Below are 15,650 nucleotides of genomic sequence, written 5' to 3' on the forward strand. Positions count from 1 at the left end.
AGTCTGCTTGTTTGGCAACCCATCCCCACCTTAAGCATTTGCTCCCCCCACCACCACCAGTGCATAATGGCAGCAGCGTGTACTATATACAATATGCACTGCAGCAACTCACCAAGCCTCCTTTGACAACATCTTCCAAACCTGTGATCTCTACCACCTGGAAGAACAAGGGCAATAGATGCATGGGAACACCACCACCTGCAAGTTCCCTTCCAAGCCAAACACACCATCCTGACTTGGAACTAAATCACAGTTCCTCTACTGTCGCTGGGTCAATATCCTGGAACTCCCTTCCTCACAGCACTGTGGGTGTACCTGCACCAGATTGACTGCAGCGGTTCAAGAAGGTGACTCACCACTACTTTCTTAAGGGCTATTAGCGGGATGGGCAACAAACGCTGTCCTTGCCAGAATAATTTTTTCAAATCTTATTCATTATTTCATGTAGTATTTTTGTGAATGATGTTTAAATTTCAACATTATGTGAACAGGTCATCGTCATTGCCTCCTCTGTTATTTTTGTTGGTAGGCCAGAGTGGAGCAGTTACAGGAAGAATTGCAGTGCATGTCTGAAGCCAACTCTGAAAATATTCAGTTACAAAAATTTAACACAGTGCTAGAGACCAAGTATACTCAGGTGAGATACATTAAAACATTTGTGACAAATACAGGATAAAATTGAATGATGAGTTTTGATAATTCAGGAATGACATGAGCTTCATTCATTTATCATTAACAAAGAAATTGCTAGGTGCACATGTTCTTACAGTCCATGTGCAATTGCAGCAAGACCTAGACAATATCCAGGCTTGGGCTGTCAAGTGCAAAGTAACGTTCATGCCACACAAGTGCCAGGCAATGACCATCTCCAACAAGAGAGAACTTAACCATCACCCCTTGACATTCAATGGCATTACCATCTCTGAATCCCTCATTGTCAACATCCTGGGGGTTACCATTGACCAGAAACTGAACTAGACTCGCCATATAAATACTGTGGCTACAAGAGCAGGTCAAAGGCCAGGAATCCTGCGGCAAGTAACTCACCTCCTGACTCCCCAAAGCCTGTCCACCATCTACAAGGCACAAGTCAGGAGTGTGATGGAATATTCTCCACTTGCCTGGATGACTGCAGCTCCAACTACACTCAAGAAACTTCACACCATCCAGGACAAAGCCTGCTTGATTGGCAACCCTTCCACAAAAATTCCTTCCCTCCCACCACTGACAAACAGTGGCAGCAGCGTGTACCATCTACAAGATGCACTGCAGAAACTCACCAAGGCTCCTTAGGCAACACTCTCCAAACCCATGACTGCTACCATCTAGAAGGACAAGGGCAGCAGATACATGGGAACAGCACCTGGAAGTTCCCCTCCAAGCCTCTCTCCATCCTGACTTGGAAATTTATCGCTGTTCCTTCACAGTTGCTGGGTCAAAATCCTGGAACTTCCTTCCTAACAGTGCTGTGGGTGTACCTACAACACATGGACTGCAGTGGTTCAAGAAGGCAGCTCAGCACCACCTTCTCAAGGGCAATTAGGGATGGGCATAAATGCTGGTCTAGCCAGCAATGACCACACCCCATAAATGAATTTTAAAAAAAATGTTGACAGACTTCCAGCTGCGGGAGCCAGCATTTAACTGTCTTTGTATTCCTGATCCGTACATCAGCTGGTAGTTTTGTCCCTACAGGTACCACTTTGGTATCAAAATGGCATCTGTGCCACTTCTGCTCACTTCCAGGGGGTGCTTGTGCTGACCACTATCTTAGTGAGGGTAATATGCAGGCTTCGTGTGTGTGTGCTGGAAGTACGCAGAAAAGACAAATCATGGCTTCAGTCAACATCTAACTGATTTGATGCTGTACTGGCATTTTGTACCTGGCCACTCTGGTTAACGTCCTCTCTTAAATGCATTCAGCTGAGAATGCATTTAACAACACAAAGGTGCCCTCTACCAGTGCTACTTAAATGGACCATCAACCATTTACATGGTTTGCTGATTTTTTTCTAAAGGCTGTTTGAGGTTGCGAAATTACTGGGTGTTTTGAGGAGCTGTTTACGTCTGCAGGGCAGCCAGCACACCCACCCTCCGGACGGGCTGTCTGTGAGTGCATCATTTGACTCCGGCTCCCATGAATGCAACCCCAGATCCCTTTTGGGTACGACTCCTCCACCTTACCATCCCTATGTTATGGACCGTCACTGTGTCCTCTTGACCGCAATCCTGAAATAAAAGTCACCACAATCATTCTATGCTAACTTCATCCAACATAACTTCCAATAATCCATAAAAAACTCAACTAAACATCCTTGTGCATTCCCTTAGTGCCTCTTGTGGGAGTGACTTTGCCTAACCTAGTGTTTCTATGTAGTGCTACTCTAGAGGCTGCAGCATGGGTGAGGAGAGTTGCTGACTTTTAGTGCAGGAGACGGCAGATGGCCTTGCAGGATGCCCTCGAGCAACTCTATGCCTAGGAGGCCCAGGTTCAGATGGCACCACTTCAACATGGGAGGCAGCAGTCTGTGTTGGCTAGATGAGAGGCAACAGGAGATGCACTGGCTGAGCGGCAGTGGTGATTGTACGGATGCTGTCATCTGAGAGAGAATGGCAGATTAACCACTCATGTATATCTCTCCTGTTCACTTGCCCAGTACATTGCCAGGTGAAATTGACCATATAGTTCATTAGCACATTGTGTATTTACTAGTAAAACCAAATTAAATATACCACAACATGTTTTCCTTGTTTTCCAGTTGTATGCTTTTGAGGAGCTGATATTTATTGATCATTTTTTAAAAATTGTCTTTTGCAGATTAATACAGAATTTAGCACATATAAGGTTAATCTACAGAGACTTGAAACTCAGTTCAGACAGGTGCAATATCTACTTTGATACAATATGCAGTATAAATTATGTTAAAGGAATTATTTATGCTTTGAAAGATGCAATTAATGTTGACTAATTTTTACAAGAGTACATAGATAACATTCCTATTTTAATATGCTCATTTTAATTTCAGTACTAGATTTTTATGCTTTGGGTTGTTAACCTATGGACTAAGCAATGACTAGATGCAGTAGATATTTTTTCACTTTAAAGGTTCAGAAGTTAATAATGTGGTTTCCTGATTCATTAGATTGTGAAGTAATATGAATTTCTGGTTGGAAAATGATGGAGTTAGACAGGTGCTAGAATGAGACCTGGATGGCTGAACTGGGTCTATATTTTCTTGTCCTAAATCTTTTTTAGATTAGTAAGTACTTAAAAGTAAATATATGCAGAGTTTTCCTCTCTATCATTGCAGTGGCCATCACCTCCTCTGAATAGATGACTAAAGCCTTTTGTTGCCAACAATTGGTATTGGGTGGAGGAGGGGAGTACTTATTGGGAGCTAGTGACCCAGGTTTTATGATTGGTGTGAAGTGGTAGCACTCGCTGCTGACCTTGAAGAAAGCTGCCCACAAAGATCTAATGACCCCTGGGACTTTTCCCCTCTAACGACGTTAATTTGAATCTGGCCCTGTTATGACGTGGCAGATGATGTCTGCCAAGCGGACCAAATCCACGAGGGAAACTTGGTTGCACTATCACAATGGTTTTGCAATTTGTATTCATTACAAGATGTGTGCACTGAATTCAGAAGTAATAAGTCCATCAAGACCTTTAGAGATTTCAAAAGACTAAATTAAAATATTTATTAACAAAATAAAAGATGTCAAGCACATACATAAGACTACAATTACTACTATAATGACTCCTAAAATTCCTAATTAACCTGACCCCAGTTATACCCACTTTAAGGCAACTGCCCAAAAAAGATTTTAGATTTAAAACAGACTCAGCAAGTTAACACAATACCCTGGACAGTGGAATTCCAAACGGTTTTCCTCCATCTTCAGTTCCGTTAGACAGCAGACTTATGCACAAGTGCTGAAAGCTTCATTAAGGCTCCTCACACACTCCTGTTAGATCTTACATGGCCTTCTCCTGACACATAGCCTTTCATTCTCCTTTATATATGTTTCTCTTTTTAATAAGTAAATTCTATTGTTCCATGTGTCTTTGAAATTATCTTTCTCATAACATAAAAACTTTCATGGTTCCAATATTGCTCGTAACCTTTGGGAAAAATAACCACATTCCTTAGCCTTGCTTATCTGGCTAGTTGTAAACAGATTGCGATCCCTTTGAAATCCATATATCCCTTCATTTATCTCAAAATGCAAATTCCCTTCACACCTTACATGCTAAGTCAGCATCCATGTTTACTCGTTAGCATGGCAAGCACCTAGCTTCTTTTGATGATTTAACTTGCAGTCTGCTTGACTACAAATGTAATTAAATCACACACACAGAGACTCAACTATACTTACCTGCATAAACGTACTTCACAATAAACCAGAAAAATATTATGAAAATGATTATACTTTCATGACAGGCTCCAAGTCAAGGCAATCCCCAGGTATCCAGAAATAAGCACTAAAGGAAGCTAATCACATTGAAGTATTGTCACAGACAGCAATTGAGAAAGTATGAAGCATTGATGTTCCTTAACTTTTAATTAAATTTTACAGAGCAAGATACAGGATTGTAACTTATACATGGGGCTGGATTATATGGGGAGCGGTGGTCCCTGCGCCTCCGCATCCCCCCACTCTGGCTAAGAGGTTGGGAGGGGGGGAGCCTGCTTGGGAAGAACATTTGCCCCGTATTTGGCCATTAATAGACTGGAAGCTGGATTTCAGCCCCTCAGGGACAGGAATTCTCACCTCAGAGAGCTGTTGTCCACTCAGAGGCCGATGAGGAGGCAAGCTGAGTTGGATTAGAATTTAAGTAAGTGTTTAGGGGTCGGTGAGGGTGATTTGAGGCCATGGCAGAGGGGAGGGGGCTACACCTTGGAAGGAGGAGCTGCCGGATGGGCCCAGGGGACTAGTTAAGAGGGGACCCCCCCCAACCACCAGCAGCCCGCACGGAAACGTGCTTGGTTGACCACTCGGCTTGGGCCTCTCTCACTGCCGGTTAAATGCCAGCGAAGGGATGAGGCCCTTCATTGATTGCCCACTTAAGGGCCTCAATTGGCCCAATGAGTGGGCCATCCCCTCCACTGGTATAATTGTGGTGGGGGCAGAGGCAGACAGGTAGTCCGCAGGCGGGCAAGCTGACCACTGGAGCACTGTCCTCCACCCCCGCATCCCCTTGCCTTCAAACCCACTGGCTGGGGAGCATTAAATCCAACCCATGGAGTTAACACAGATACTGAAATGTCACAACAAACTTTAAAAGAAAATTTAAAAATAAGTGGAGCTATTATCATAATGGAGAAATTTGACATTCCACAGCCATAAAATTAGTTCTTTAGGGCCAGAAGGTTTTTCAGCAGTAAGGATGAACTTGGTACATTGTTAAGAACGCTATTCAACACCTCATTCACCTCAACTTTTTTTCAAGGGTTTTATGACTACAGTGAGACTAACAGCATTCTCATCCATTCCGTGATTTCTAATTGATTGCAGTCTTCAGGTATTTCAACAGTGCACCTTATGGAGAAACGTAGAATCACTGACAGCACTTCCAGATATCCATCTTTAATTGCACATGTGCAGATTCCAAGTTGCTGTCAGTTTCATAGGAATAATGACAGTGGACTATGACAATTTCACTATCACTCTTACCACAAAGTCTGGGCCAGTATCTGGAAATTACAGGCCAGACAGCCTAACCTTGGTGGTGGGAAAATTATTTGAAAATGTTCTGAGAGACAGTATAAGTCGTCATTTAGAAAAATATGGGTTAATCAAGGACATTAAGCATGGATTTGTTAATAGAAGGTTATGACCGACTAACTTGATTAAACATTTTTAGGGAGTAACAAGGAGAGCTGATAAGGATAGTGTCTTTCATGTAGTCTACATAGATTTTAGAAAGGCTTATTGACAAGGTCTCAGTTAGACAGAGATCGAGAGCAATGTCTCTAGTTTGCTGACGATACAAAGCTAGGTGAGAATATAAGCTGCGAGGAGGACACAGAGTGTGCATAGAGATTGGTTACGTGTGGGGTCGACAAGGTAGCAGATGAAGTACAATGTGGGGTAGTGTGATGTTATTAACTTTGGTAGTAAGAATAGAAATGCATAACATTTTTGATAGGTATGATACTTGTAAATGTTGATATTCAGAGGGACTTGGGTGTACAGTACTCATACAAGGAACTCAAAGATTTAGCATGCAGGTATAAGAAACAGTTGGGAAGTCGAATGGCATGTTGGCCTTCATTGAAAGGGATTGGAGTACAAAAATATAGAAGTCTTGCCACAATTGTGCGTGACTTTGGTGAGACCATACCTGGGAGCACAGTACAAAGGGAAGATATTTTTGCATTGGAGATGAGTGAAGGGTAACTAGATGAGGTCCTGGGATGAGAGTGTTTTCTAGTGATGAGACTGAGTAAATTGAGCCTATACTCTCTGGAGTTTAGTAGAGTGAGAGGTGATCTCATTGAAAAATACAAGATCCTGAAGGGGCTTGACAATGTGAACACTAAGGGGTAGTTTCCCCTGGCTGGGGAATCTAGAACATGGGGGCACAGTCACAGGACCATTGGTGGGGGGAGGTGGGTGGTTGTGGGGGGGTGTGATCATTTAGGCCTGCGATGAGGAGACACTTCTTCACTCATAGGATTTTGAATCTTTGGAATTCTCTGCCCCAGAAGGCTGTGGATGCTACATTTAAGGCTGATATAGACCTTAAAAATCTAAATTTGGAGGTTTCTTGATATAGGAAACAGGCGGGAAAATGGAGTTAAGGCCAATGATCAGCCATGAACGTGATGATTGGCGGAGCAGGCTCAAGGGGCTCTATGGTCTACTTCTTCTATTTCTTATGTTCTTATGTTCCTATATTCACTGTTGAAGTATGATTAATACATGTGGCATTTAGCCTTTGTGTCACATTAATGGGCTAGATATTAACTTGGAGATGGGGCAGGATTGGCTGCTTTGAATTAGGAAACCCAGAAAAATGGATTTTTAATGTCCTGCTGAATTTAACTGCATGACCTGATTGGCATATTTTATCTCCGTTTCCTGGGTGCAGCCAGCTTGGCTGTAAGGTGGGTTGGCTTCGGCACCAGGCTGCAGCCAGGGAATGGAGAAGAGGGAGAGAGAGAGATTGAAAAGGTGGGGAGCGGAGGGGTTGCGCCTGATCACAGGAGGAGGCTGAAGAGCGTACACGTGATCCACAAATGAATGGAAAGACACTTGCCCTCTTTATCCAGCTGTTCTTGCCTCCCTTTAATCACTGGGCTTCTTGAAAGCCAGAAAACACATCCGGCCAGGGTTAAATTTAAAATGGTGATTAAATATGAGGCACACAGCTTCTTAAAATATTTAACTTGCCAACCTGTCTCCTGGGAGGGGGTTGGTTGCACACCCACCTCCACTGAAACTGGAACTAGGCAGATTCGGGTCAGGATTTTTAACATTTTAACAACCTGTCTTTTTTCTGGTTTAAAATTCACTTTGTTGAATTGTATGAATTAAGTGTTGCTACATACCTTTTGATTTAATAAACTAGAAGTAAGCTCAGCATTATTGCTAAACTTACATTTATTATATTATTTGTCATTGGTATGCGTTGACTTTTGTTCTGACCAGGCACAGTTGGTATTGAAACAAAAAGAGGAAGATTTTGCAATGGCAACAAAATCTCGTGATGAAGCACTTCAAGAAATCCGAAAGCTAAAAGAATATATAGGGGTGATGGAAGAGAGAGAAAACTACAAGGTGAAAACAACAGTGAAAAATGAAAAAAAAAATGCTTTTAATGAATATCAAGTAATTAATTGTTAGCAATATGGTTAATTCATTGTGGTACTTTAGTGATTAATAAAAAGAGCAATATGGTCAGATATATTGGTCTAGATTGATCTGGAGTTCATTTTGGGAACAAAACACTGTTAATTTCATATTACTCAAATATATCAAAAAAAAATGGTCTTGTGGATTCATCACTCAAACCCCAAGTGCCCTAAGTTGGTGTTTTAGTCGGCTTCAGTTATGTTATCTGGAATCTGTTCAGAGCTGCTTCCACTCTGCCATCATAAGTTTGGAAGTTCAACAGAGTGAGACAACTCCAAGGAATTTTACTGAATCTGAACCAATAATTTTCCCACAGCCTATGATGTCCACCATGGGATTGCTGAAGAATTCAGGAAAAACATGCATAGTTTTCAAAAACAATTTAGTGCTTCATGTGCTAATATATTTGCAGTTTGATTAGGAAGAAACTTGAATGCTTGAGAAGGTAAACTGAGTCTAGGAATTTGGCAGTGATAGCTATCTTTTTCATACCTGTTGGCTTGTGATTGTCTTGCAAGTGGTGATGCATGTAAATGGCAGCATAAATTCAAAGTCAATTTTTGAGTATGAAAATTGGCCCTCAGATTTGGAACTGTTTGAGGCAAGAGCCCAAACCCCTACTGTTAAGAAATACTTGTCCTTTAATAATTCACAATTGCATGCCTGAACTGATTGGAATGCTAATTTACTTTCCAGGTTGCAAATCTGCAGCAAAATTTGACAAGTTCTAAGCAAGATAATAGCCAAATGGAAGTGACTCTAGATAATGTATTGGCATCGCACACAAAACTCCAGCACACAGTGGAGAAACTACAGATAGAACTTGGACAAAGAGATGCAGAGATAAATTACTTGCAACAAGACAAGTAAGGAGGTGCTACATTATATGTACATTGATTATAGATAATACTCTTCAGAAAATGTTATTTCTGATTTTGCAGATTATCCAACAAAACAACTGTCCATCAGAAAAACATTTAATTTCACTTTTCAAAAAAAAAGTGAATGAAGTGCTGCAAGATATTTGAGTGACAGGTTGCTGCATAAATGCAAGCATAGTCTACTCCTGTTAATTCAAAGTCCACTATGGTTTAAAATAATTATCCAGTGGTTTGAATTAACAATTTTGTGTGAAACGTAGAGGAAGTGTTTATGATTCAGATTTGAATGATCAGATAATTCAAATTAGGCAATCTCACTATTATGTTTTATGACTTTATTAGTAAAATATCTTTATTTACTAAAGCAACTTTTACATTCACTTATGATCTGGGATTTTCTCTGATTATCATAAACACAGTGCTCGTTAAGATGGTAATCATGCTATTTCAAAGGGAATAATGGATTTGGATGCACTAAGAAGCATATGTCACCCATTATTGTTCTGATGCACTGAATTTTAGAAGTCTATTTTTTAGGAAAATTTTGTTCACAAAGTTTCTACCAATGGAAAATGTGCCTGTAAGACTGCCTGTCCCTGGGAATTGATGTAAATTTCTCCCAGTTATATCTTGATTTCTGTTATTTTGTGGCCTGATTTATTGTGTGTTGATTGAGTATGCGTAGTCATCGTTGGCTGTCTCTTGATTCGAGGATGATGTCAACTCAGGGTCATGAGTTTCTGCCATGGGCCTTCATGTGACTGAACAGGCCGATTCTGTACCTGCAGATCTTCCCACGAGGCAATGGGATCCAAAGTGCAAGTTTGCTTCCTTTTCTCTCTATGTCTGCTGCTGCCCTGGCTCATCATTAAGGCATGGATCCCAAACCCTGATGGACAAGTTATCGCCCATTCTGAAAGATTGGTAGCAAGCTCCTCTCAGTCATTTATGTCAATGCTGTTGCGCTTCAAGGAGAGCTTCAGAGTATCTTTAGGGTTTTTTTTTGTTTCCCCTGGAATGTTGACAAGTTGGAAGCTAAGACACCAGGACCCAGCAAGAGAGACGGTTTTTAGCCTTCCAGACAATATCCAGTCCATCAAAGTTGATTTTGATTTTGCAGGAGTTTTGCCGAGTGCTGGTGGATCTGGCTTCAAGAGGAAAATTGCTTTTGTTCAGCGGTCCTCCCATTGAATCTGAAGGATGTGGTGAATGCATTGCTGATGGGATTTCTGTAGCGCTCTTATATGCCACTGACACACAGTCCAGGCTTCACTGCAGCACAAGAGCATGGTAATGACGCCTGCTCTGCATACTAGGACTTTTGTTGATTTGCGAAGGTCTTTGTTCGTAGAAGTCCGAGCTGATGCAGCTGATCCGGTGTTGGTTGTCCTCATTCCTGATGGCCTTTTGAGGGAGGTGGGTGTCATATGGGAAGTGCTCAACATATTCCAAAGTTTCTCGTTCAGCATTCATGGGAGGTTATTCTGATCCTTGGCCAGACCCGGGTCGAGGGTGAGATCTGGTTAGGGATCAATAACATTTTGTTTAAAGTAGACAAAGTTTGAGATTAAAGGCGCTTACTAAGTGAATAAAGCCACAAGATTCCACAGGTTTTGAACAAACAAAAATGAACTTTACTATAAAAGATCAGAAAAATAAAATGATTTACAATATCTATCTTATACTCTAACATTCAGGGAGGTACATGTGAATTAACAAGCAAACTGTGGTCAAACACATCATACTACACAATAAATGCCAAATGTGACCAAACCCAATTTCACAGGTTTCTCAACAACCCACTTGGACATCTGTTACATCGTGAGCCAACCAATCTCTCTGAAACTTCGCCTTTCTCACAAAGGTTTCCAGTCTCCACATTCAAAGATCTTGCCTTGGAATTCTCCCCAAAAGTCACTCCAACTCGAACAGCTACAACAATAGCCCACCTTGCAGGGTTTCAATCTCGCTTTCTGAGATTCCTTTCCCCTGGATTTCCGAGTACACTTGAGCATCACCTTACAAGCACAATTTCAGCCGTGCCAAGCTAAATGCCACTGCTCCAAAGAGATGCCTTTGCCCCAACGGCCTGCAGCATGGAGTCACCGACTTTCGGCTGACTTCTCGGATCCTCAGGGTTTCTTTTGAGCCCTCTCCGACTATCGGGGCTTGTCATGAACCCACTTCACTTAAAGTCTGCTCCCTTCAGCTCTTTCTTTAATTGGAGACTGTTTCTAATTTTCTTAACTAGGACTGTTCCTGTCCCCTCTCTCTTGTCCCTGCCTTTGGGACACTCATTGGGACCTCTCCCCATTCCTCCTCCCTGTTTAGAGACTCTCCCTGTCCCCCTCCCTTGTCCCTTTCCCTGGGACACTTAGGATGGTGTTCCACATCTGGATGCCAAACTGCGCATATGCAGTCTGCTTCCGACCTGCGCAATTGCGGCAAGTCCAAGGATCATCGGGAACCTCCAAGATAAGTTTGAGTTTCTGAACAAAGGTGGAATATTTGGCTGACCAGGTATAGGTTGATATGAGTTTTGTTTTGGCAGCATTCAAGGACAGGCCAAGTTTCTTTTATGCAGAATTGAAGAGATCGAAAGTGGCTTGCAAACCTGGTGCAGAGTGGGCAATGACATTGAAATGACCCACAAACTGAGGTTTATATATAATTATGGGGGTCAGTTTTGTTTTGGCACGGAGGCAACTGAGGTTAGCGTTTTCCATCTAGACGGTATTTAATTCTGACACCAGAGGGCAGTTGATCTTTGAGGTGCATAACCACTGTCAGGTAGATTGTAAATAGTATTATTACACAAACTTTCTTGACCTCATTTCAGATCTTGAAGGTGTCTGTTTCAGATCTTCCAGCCAAGATAGAATGCATAGGAGTAAGCACCTTAGTCTAATACACTGCTGGGTTCAGTTAAGAGTAAAATGTATTTTGACTCTTTGCTTGCTTTCATTTGGATTCTGTAACCTTCAGGTCTGTATGCCACTCTGTGAATGTCAGCTTTGCTCATTTGGTAGCTTCTGAGTCAGAGATTTGCAACTTTAAACCCCATTGCAGGAAATGAGCATATAATCTTGAGTCAAAGTTGCATGCTTAAACTCTTTAGTGCAGTAATGTTGGAGGTATTGTCCTCAACATGAAGTTTTAAAGCAAAGTCATATCTGTCTTTTTGGAATTTTTCCTATGGATATTAAAGACCCCATGACACAATTTGAAGACAATTATTCGCTCAGAGAACACTCCAGCACTAAATTAATTTGGTATTTATCTCATTAGATTCAGTGATTGACTCCTGGGATGAGAGGGTTATCCTTTGATGAGAGGCTGGGAAAATTGGGCTGAGATTTGGGAGAATATAAGATGATCTAATTGAAATATAAAAGATTCTGAAGGGGATTTATAGGGTAAACACTGAAAGATTCTTTCCCCCCTGGCCGGGAAATCGAGAACACGAGTACATTTTCAGGATAAAGGGGCAATCATTTAAGACTGATATGAGGAGGATTTTCTTCACTTACGGGGTTGCGAATCTTTGGAATTCACTACCCTGAAGGGTTGTGGATGCTCCATCGTTGAGTATGTTTAAGGCTGAGAGAGATTTTTGAGCTCCCAGGGAATCAGCAGATATGGGGAACGGGCAGGAAAATGGAATTGAGGTAGAAGATCAGCCATGATCATATTGAATGGCAGAACAGGCTCAAGGGGCCATATGGTCTACTCTTGCTCCAAGTTCTTATGTTCCTATTAGTTATTTCTGAGACCATGCTTTGTGCTAAATGGCTGCAACATTTACTCGCGTAACTATAACTGTAATTCCATGTGAAGTGCGTTCGAACATTTCTGAGAGACTCGATGGGCTGTTATTGACAGGGATAGTTTCCCTACAAGCTTATAGAGTCTTAGCTTCATAACTTGCGTCTTTTTAACAGGATTCCCCCTAGAAACCAACCTGATTGATTAGCTTGGCTCCCAGTTGGGCGGAAAGCACCCCAGAGGAGACTGGAACCACTGTCATGTTAGTGGGAGTGTGGTGATGGGAGTTCAATCCCTGACCTGGACCTGATGCCAGGGAAGCTTGGGGTTTCAGGGGAAACAATCCTGTTCCTCATGGCCCACAAGCACTGCTGTAGGGGGCTCTTTAACTTTTCCTTGAAACTGCCCTGACCTCCATTGAGTTGTTAGGTATCCCAAGGCTTGGGAAACCTGCTACTGTTAAACTGAGAAGTTTTTTTTTATTCTTTCACAGGACTTGGGTCTCGCTGGCTAGGCCAGCATTTTTCTTGTCCATCCCTAATTGCCCTCGAGAAGGTGGTAGTGAGCTATGTTCTTGAACCGCAGCAGTCCATATGGTGTAGGTACACTCACAGTGCTGTTAGGGAGGGAATTCCAGGACTTTCACCCAGCAACAGTGAAGGAATGGCAATAAAGTTCCAAGTCAGGATGGTGTGTGGCTTGGAGGGGAACTTGCAGGTAGTGGTGTTTCCATGCAACAGCTATTCTTGTTCTTCCAGGTGGTAGAAGTCGTGGGTTTGGAAGGTCTGTCGCAGGAGCCCTGGTGAGTTGCGGCAGTGTATCTTGTAGATAGTGCACGCTGCTGCCACTGTGCCTTGACTGTGGAGAGAGTGGATGTTTAAGGTGGTGGATGGGGTGCCAATCAAACGGACTGCTTTATCCAGGATGGCGTTGAGCTTCTTGAGTGTAGTTGGAGCTGCAGTCACCCAGGTAAGTGGAGATTATTCCATCACACTCCTGACTTGTGCCTTGTAGATCATCGATAGTCTTTGGGGAGTCGGGAGTTGAGTTACTTGCCAAAGAATTCCCAGCCTCTGACCTACTCTTGTAGCCACAGTATTTATATGGCTGGTCCAGTTCAGTTTCTATTCAATGGTGACCTCCAGGATGCTGCAATGGTAATGCCATTGAATGTCAAGAAGATATGGTTGGATTCTCTCTCATTGGAGATGGTCATTGCCTGGCACTTATGTGGCGCAAATATTACTTGACACTTATTAGCACCAGCCTGAATGTTGTCCAGGTCTTGCTGCCAGTGGGCACAGACAGCTTCAGTATCTGAGGAGTTGCAAATGGTGCTGAACATTATGCCATCACATCCTCACTTCTGACCTTATGATGGAGGGAACTTCATTGGCGAAGCAGCTGAAGGTGGTTGGACATTGGACACTACCCTGAGGAACTCCTGCAGTGATGTCCTGGGACTGAGATGATTAACCTCCAACAACCACAACCATCTTTCTTTATGCCAGGTATGATTCCAACAATTGGAGAGTTTTCCCGATTCCCATTGACTCCAGTTTTGTTAGGGCTCCTTGATGCCACACTCGATCAAATGCTGCCTTGATGTCAAGGGCAGTCATTCTCACCTCATCTCTTGAGTTCAGCGCTTTTGTCCAAGTTTGGGCTCAGGTTTTACATATATATGAACATAAGAATTGGGAGCAGGAGTAAGTCATTCAGCCCCTCGAGCCTGCTCCGCCATGCATAAGATCATGGCTGATCAAATTTTAACCTCAACTTCACAACATTCCTCCCCTCCACTGATAACCTTTCACTTCCTTACTTATCAAAAATCTATCTACTCCTGCCTTAAAGATATTCAAAGGCTCTGCCGCAACCATATTTTGAGGAAGAGAATTCATAACACTTTGAGAGAAATTACTTTTCCTCATCTCTGTCTTAAATGGGCGACCCCTTATTTTTAAACAGTGACCCCAGTTCTAGATTCTCACACAAGAGCATACATCCTTTCCACATCCACCCTGTCAAGCCCCCACAGGATCTTATATGTTTCAATGAAGTCACCACTTACTCTTCTAAACTCTAGTGGATACAAACCTAGCCTGTCCAGCCTTTCCTCATGATACCCATTCTGGGTATTAATCTAATAAACCTTCTCTGAAGTACTTCCAATGCATTTATGTCTTTCCTAAAATAAGAAGACCAATACTGTACATAGTTCTCCAGATGTGGTCTCACCAGTGCCCTGTATAACTGAAATATAACCTTCCTACTCTTGTATTCAATTCCCCTTGCAATAAACGATAACATTTTAGCTTTGCTAATTACTTGCCGCACCTGCATACCAACTTTTGCACTTCATGCACGAGGACACCCAGATCCCTCTGCATCTCAGAGTTCTGCAATTTCTTACCATTTCAATAATATGCTTCTTATATTGCCAGTCCATATTTACTATTCTACTTTCATGCCCTCATAATTGCCCTTATTTAAGTTTAAAATATTAGTCTTGGACTCACTCTTCTCTCCCTCAAACTGAATGTAAAATACTACTAATATTATGATTACTGCGACCTAGGGCACCTTCACTATAAGGTCATTAATTAATCCTATCTTGTTGCATAATACCAGGTCTAGCATATACTGCCCCCTGGTTAGCTCCATAACATGCTGATCTAAGAAATTATCCTGAAGACCTTCTATAAATTCATCATCTACGCTACCTTTGCCCATCTGATTTTTTCCAGTCTATATGTAGTTTAAAATCCTCAATGATAATTGCTGTACCTTTCTGACAAGCTTGCACTATTTCTTCTTTGATACCCCCTGTCCTACCATGTGATTACTTTTAGGAGGCCTGTACACCCACAAGTGACTTCTTGCCTTTATCATTCCTCATCTCTACCCAAACTGCTTCTATATCCTGATTTCCTGAACTTAGGTCACCTTTCTCTATTGTGCTAATGTTGTCTTTAATGAACAGAACCACTCCACCTTTTCTTAACTTCCTATCCTACCCAAAGTCATATACCCTTCAATATTCAGGTCCCAACCAATGCCATCCTGTAGCCATGTCTCTCTAATGGCTAGCAGATAGCACTCATTTATTTCTATTTGAGCTATTAGTTCATCTGTTTT

The 15,650-nt window shown here is 42.2% G+C and overlaps 1 protein-coding gene across 1 annotated transcript in view; it reads left to right on the top strand.

Moving 5' to 3' along the window:
- The window catches only part of ccdc150 (coiled-coil domain containing 150), a 114,998-nt gene that overhangs the window by 56,191 nt on the left and 43,157 nt on the right, over positions 1–15,650 (top strand). The window contains exons 15-17 of the mRNA XM_078563817.1: positions 530–637; positions 7,660–7,788; positions 8,560–8,729. Coding sequence (XP_078419943.1) covers positions 530–637; positions 7,660–7,788; positions 8,560–8,729 — 407 coding nt within the window. The remainder of the gene's footprint in view (positions 1–529; positions 638–7,659; positions 7,789–8,559; positions 8,730–15,650) is intronic.

Source organism: Cetorhinus maximus, chromosome 19 (genome assembly GCF_964194155.1).
Source record: "Cetorhinus maximus chromosome 19, sCetMax3.hap1.1, whole genome shotgun sequence".
NCBI lineage: Eukaryota > Metazoa > Chordata > Chondrichthyes > Lamniformes > Cetorhinidae > Cetorhinus > Cetorhinus maximus.